Source organism: Nicotiana sylvestris, chromosome 12 (genome assembly GCF_000393655.2).
Source record: "Nicotiana sylvestris chromosome 12, ASM39365v2, whole genome shotgun sequence".
Lineage (NCBI taxonomy): Eukaryota > Viridiplantae > Streptophyta > Magnoliopsida > Solanales > Solanaceae > Nicotiana > Nicotiana sylvestris.
Genome location: NC_091068.1, coordinates 6,570,785 through 6,577,157, shown reverse-complemented (window position 1 = coordinate 6,577,157; position 6,373 = coordinate 6,570,785). Strand labels below are relative to the sequence as shown.

Sequence of the window (6,373 nt, the reverse complement as noted above, 5' to 3'; positions counted from 1 at the left end):
CACCAATAGTGTTGTCTCAAATCATGGTACATCTTTGCGGCACCCGAATGGATGGAATACCGCGAGCTGTAGGCTTCCTCAAGAATCAACTCCCGATTCCCATCTATATTGGGCACACATATCCGCCCTTGCATCCTTAACACCCCATCATCCCCAATAGTCACATCCTTGGCATCACTATGCTAAAGCTTGTCCTTGAGGACAAGCAAATGAGGATCATCATATTGGCGCTCTCTGATACGATCAAATAAGGAAGACCGAGATACCACACAGGCTAGAACCCGATTGGACTCCGATATATCCAATCTCACGAACTGGTTGGCCAAGGATTGACCATCAACTGCAAGAGGTCTCTCACCAACAGGAATGAATGCAAGACTGCCCATACTCACTGCTTTTCTACTCAAAGCATCGGCCACCACATTGGCCTTTCCTGGATGATACAGAATAGTAATATCATAGTCCTTAAGCAGCTCCAACCATCTCTGCTGCCTCAAATTGAGATCCTTATGTTTGAACAAGTGCTGGAGGCTACGATGATCAGTAAATACCTTACAAGACACACCATAGAGATAGTGCCTCCAAATCTTCAATGCGTGAACAATGGCAACCAACTCTAAATCATGAACATGGTAGTTATTCTCATGGGGATTCAACTGGCGCAAAGCATAAGCAATTACTCTACCCTCCTACATCAAAACACACCCAATAACGATCCGAGAAGCATCACAATATACTATATAAGAACCAGAAACTAATGGCAGAACTAGAATTGGAGTTATGGTCAAGGCAGTCTTGAGCTTCTGAAAGCTCGCCTCACACTTATCCGACCACTTGAAAAGAGCACCCTTTTGGGTCAATTTGGTCATGGGTGATGTAACAAATGAGAAACCCTGCACGAACCGACAGTAATAACCAGCCAAACCAAGAAAGCTCTGAATCTCTATGGCTGAGGATGGCCTGGGCCAACTCTGCACCGCCTCTATCTTCTTCGGATCAACCTGAATACCCTCACTGGATACCACGTGCCCCAAGAACGCCACTAAACTGATCCAGAATTCACACTTGGATAACTTAGCATAAATTTTCTCCTCCATCAACCGCTACAACATAATCTGCAAATGTTGGGCATGCTCCTCCTGGCTATGAGAGTACACCAGGATATCATCAATGAATACAATAACAAACGAGTCGAGATATGGCTAAAATACGATGTTCATCAGATGCATGAACACTGCTGGGGCATTGGTCAGCTATAAAGACATTACAAGGAACTCATAATGACCTTAACGGGTCCTGAAAGCTGTCTTAAGAATATCCGGGTCCCGAATCTTCAACTGGTGATACCCTGACCTCAAATTAATTTTGGAGAACACCCTCTCTCCCTGAAGCTGTTCAAATAGATCATCAATACGAGCCAAAAGATACTTGTTATTGATTGTGACTTTGTTCAACTGTCTATAGTCAATGCACATTCTCATGATGCCATCCTTCTTCTTCATAAATAGAATCGGTACACCCCAAGGTGACACACTAGGCCTAATAAACCCCTTCTCAAGGAGTTCCTAAAGTTGTTGCTTCAACTCCTTCAACTCAGCCGGTGCCATAGGGTATAGAGGAATAGAAATGGGCTGAGTGCTAGGCACCAAATCAATATCGAAGTCAATATCCCTATCCAGCGGCATGCCCGGCAGGTCTGCAGGAAACACATCTGGAAAGTCTCGTACCACTGGAATAGAATCAATAGTAGGGATCTCAGCACTAACATCCCTCACAAAATCCAGATACGATAAACAGCCCTTCCCAACCATCCGTTGGACCTTCAAGTATGAAATCACCCTACTGGGGACATAATCTAAAGAACCTCGACACTCAATCCAAGGCAACCCCGGCATTGCCAACGTTGCAGTCTTAGCATGGCAGTCTAAAATAGCATGATAGGGAGACAACTAATCCATACCCAATATCACATCAAAATCAACCATACTAGCAGCAATAGATCAACCCTAGTCTCCAATCGTCCCACAGTCACCATTCACGATCGATATACACGGTCCACAACAATATTATCGCCCACCATAGTAGATACATGAACAGATGAAATGAGAGACTCACCGGGCATATCCAAATAATGAGCAAAATATAATGACATATATAAATAAGTGGAACCAGGATCAAATAATACAGAGGCATCCCTGTGGCAAATTGAGACAATACCCGTGATTACTATGTCTGAAGCAATAGCATCTGGTCTGGCTGGGAGTGCATAGAAATAGGCCTAACATCCACCTGATCAGCCTCCCCCTCTAGGGCAGCCCCTAGCTTACTGAGCTCCACCCCGAGCTAACTAGGCGGGCGGTGAAGTAACTGGTGCTAAAGAATCAGCTTGACTTCTCTGTTGCGCTGAACCTCCATGACGATGAGGACACTGCCTCCACACATGCCCAAACTCCCCACACTCAAAACAACTCCCTGGTGTTGGAGACGGGGACTGAAGGGAGCCTCGAGCACCAAGATAACTTGTTAAAGAACCTGCTATATATGAACCTTGAACCGATGGAGCACGAGACAAACTTTGAGCTGGGAGGGCAGTGAGAGATGAGTGACCCTGCTAAGAACTGTGAAAACCATGGCTAGATGATGCACTACGATGAGTTGGATGAGCTTTCAAAAACAAGGATGTAAGGCAACAATGTGCATCAACAATGAAATCATATACTGCATCTCGGGAAATCATAATTCAGTACTTCTAATCACTCCAACCTCACAATCACACATTCCTCACGATCGCTCAGCACTCGGCACTCGTACTCAACAGGTACCTGCACTCACTGGAGGTGTGTATAGACTCCGGATGGGCTCCTGCAGCCCAAGCGCTATATCAAGCCAATCATGGCAAAAATCAATGAAACATGTTGCGGCGTGCAGCCCGTCATCAATCTCTCCAGTCTCTCGGGCTCTTAGAAATCAGGAAAAATCAGCACACAGCAATAACATGATGCATCAAATAGAATAACAGAGACTAAGATATGATATGTAAGTAAAAATTGTGACTGGGTACAAATAGCATTTAGCAGGCAATTCAACATGTGACGCAACCTCTACGGGACCCAACAGTACCAACACATAGCCTAAACATGGTTTCTAATATGATTTACAGTCAATTTCTATATCACATAGAGAGCATATAGCTAATAGCAAATTGTTCAACTTTATAGTTTCCACAGGACGGACCAAATCACAATTCCCTCGGTGCCCGCCCATATGCCCGTCACCTAGCATGTGTGTCACCTCAAAAATAATCATATGATACCAAAATTCGGGGTGTCTTACCCTCAGGACCAAATTTACAACTATTACTTACCTCAATCCGAGCAAATCTCTACCCAAAATTCATTCTCCAATTCTCAAGCCCTAAACTCCCAAATTTTACTTCAAAATCTCACTAATTAGGTGTAAAATCAGAGGGGAAAACACCATTATTGAGGATAAATAGGAACAAGGAACATACCTTAGTAATTACTTCGAAATCCCTCTCAAAAATCCACAAAATCCAAGCTCAAAATGATGAAAATGGTGAAAAATCTCGAAGTGTTCTATTTATAGGTTCTGCCCAGCAAAACCGCATTTGCGATCCCTTATCCGCACCTGCGGAGACTCTTCTGCGATTAGAACTCCGCTTCTGCGAAAACTCACTTAACCCGTTAGGCCTGCACCTGCGCTCTAGGTCTCGCATCTGCGGATGCATCTACAGTCCCTTGTCCGTTTCTGCGAAAACAGTCCAAATCCCTTCCATCGCATCTGCGGAGCCATCCTCGCACCTGCGGGCTCGCAGATGTGCACACTTATTCGCACCTAGGATTTTCCCCAAGCCAACTCACCTCCGCATCTGCACCAATTCTGTTGCACGTGCGGCAACATCCTCGTAGGTGCGATTACACCAGTAACATGCCAACTTTAGCAACTTTTCAAACATCAAATTGGATCCATTAACCACCCGAAACACACTCAAGGCCCTCGGGACCTCAACCAAACATACCAACAAGTCTTTAATCCCATACAAACTTATTCGAATCCTCAAACTGACTCAAACAACATCAAAACCACAAATTACATACGGATTCAAGCCTAATGAGCTTCAAAACTTCCAAATTCCACAAACGACGCCAAAACCTATCAAATCACGTACGATTGACCTCAAATTTTTCACACAAGTCATAAATGACACCACAAACCTACTCCAATTCCAAGAATTCAACTCCGACCCCGATATCAAAATTTCCACTATCGATCAAATTTGCCAAGATTCCAACTTTGGCCAATTCAAGCCTAGTTCTACTACGGACCTCCAAAATACAATCCGCACGCACTCCGAAGTCCAAAATCACCTAACGGAACCATCAAAATTCAAATCCAAGGTCATTTACACATAAGTCAATATTCAGTCAACTTTTCCAACTTAAGCTTTCAAATAAGAGACTAAGTGTCTCAATTCACTCTAAAATCACTCCGGATCCGAACCAACTAACCCGGTAAGATATAATATAGTTGAAGAACACAAAAGAAGACAAAATAGGGGAACGAGGCTATAACTCTTGAAATGACTGGTCGGGTCGTTACAGGCGGTTTAAAAAAGGGGAAGGTATACGGGCTTTCTGAGAAAAAATTCCATCGCTACAGGTGTAGAATGCAAGGAATAGGGAGTTCCTCACATGGCGAGGCACATAATAGGGAGAGCCTCTCATCTATGTAGGAGACAGTGATAAGGCTTACATCTGAGCTAGAAGTGGCCAAGGAAATAGAAAGGCTTAGAGATGCTCAATTCCTTAGTATGCAATCTCAGATCAGAACTCTCCTTTCTACTAGAGCTTTTTCGTTGCTCCGGTCTCGTGAGTCATCGCCAGAGGCTCGACCTCCACGTAATCATTCCTCCCGTCCTCCCTGTGATCGTTCTTTGTGTCCTCTATAATACCATTCTCTATACCGTCTTGTAGATGAAAGTTCATCAGATAGTGGTAATGCTATAGAAAACACCCTTTGACCAATACTTTGATATACTTTGAACTAGAGTAATAGAACTAGTTTTGAATTAGATTGAACAATTTTGAACTTATTGTAATTACTTAGTTTTTGCTTGATTTTGAATTTTGATGTTTAATGGAACTTATTAGTTTTAAAGTATTAATCTGATGTTTGGTTGGATTTGTGGTGAATTAGGAATTGTTTGTGGTGAATTGGGGGTTATTTGATGTGAATTGGGGGTATTGTATAAGGCCCCGGAAAATTTCACTAAGGAATTTAAGGTTTTGTGGTGCCGAGGTAGGCTAGTGTGTTCGAAAATTGTAGAAAACGAGCCATCGTATGGAATTTTTGGGTTGTATAATGCAATGGAGAGTTAAAGGTAAAATGTTGCAGAAAATGGCCTTTCTACGGTCCATTATGCGATCGCGGAATCACTTCACGGACCGCATATCCGTCGCGGAGTAACACAAAAAGTTGGCAAATTTTGAAATCATTTTGTGGCCATTCTACTGGCCACCTAATGGTTCTGCTATCGCAGAATTGCATCGCGGGATCTACATGCCATTTTGAGGACATTCCGCTAGACACATATTGATTCTACTATCGCGGAATTGCTTCGCGGAACTGATTTGCAATTTTGTTGCCATTCCGTTGGCCATATATTGATTCTACTACCACAAAATTGATTTCAGGGATCATTTTTGAAAATTTTCATACCCAATCCTATTTTGATATAAGGCCTTAGGGGTCATTTTACAAGGTAAAATATGAAATATTTTTTTAGAGAGAGGGGAGAGTTATTTTAGAGAGAGAAGGAGAAGATCTAGCATGCTAATCATCCATTCTTGCCCAAATCTTCAAGAATCAAGGAAGTCAATCCCTATATCTTCATCTAAGAGGTAAGGTTCTACCCCCTAGCCTTAAATTTCGGGATTCGGACTAAAATTAGGTAATAAGAAGTATGATTCTTAGGTGTGGAGGTTGTTGAACTAAAAATGGTAAATAATTTGTTGTGGGGTGAAAGGATCCCACCGTAGAAACCTTATAGTGGAAATTGCACACGTAGTGCTTGATGAAATGCCTAAGTAAGTTAAAACCATGAATCTCTCCCTAATTATGGTTCAGTTTTGTTATATCTCTAGTTGATTGGAATTGCTAAAAGTGTTGGGACGTTGTGGTAATCTAAGGGAAGCTCAAGCAAGGTATGTTGGCTAAACTTCTAGAATTGAATCCTAAGATGTTCTTGTAAGTACCGAGTTATTCATTATGAATTAACCATTCGGAATAAGCTTTGTGTTGAAAGGTATATTGTCACGACCCGAAATTCCCACCTTCGGGACCGTGATGGCAC

At 42.6% G+C, this 6,373-nt stretch overlaps 1 protein-coding gene across 1 annotated transcript; it reads right to left on the bottom strand.

The window, feature by feature from the left end:
- Positions 1-689: 689 nt before the first annotated feature.
- Positions 690-1,097, bottom strand: LOC138882647 (uncharacterized mitochondrial protein AtMg00860-like). Its single transcript, XM_070163252.1, has one exon. The coding sequence runs from the start codon at positions 1,095-1,097 to the stop codon at positions 690-692; it is 408 nt and encodes a 135-aa protein (XP_070019353.1).
- Between the last annotated feature and the right edge of the window lie 5,276 nt (positions 1,098-6,373).

Bases quoted from the DNA above. Each gene is read 5' to 3' on its own strand.
- LOC138882647 (XM_070163252.1), bottom strand. From the start codon at position 1,097: ATGGAGGAGAAAATTTATGCTAAGTTATCCAAGTGTGAATTCTGGATC.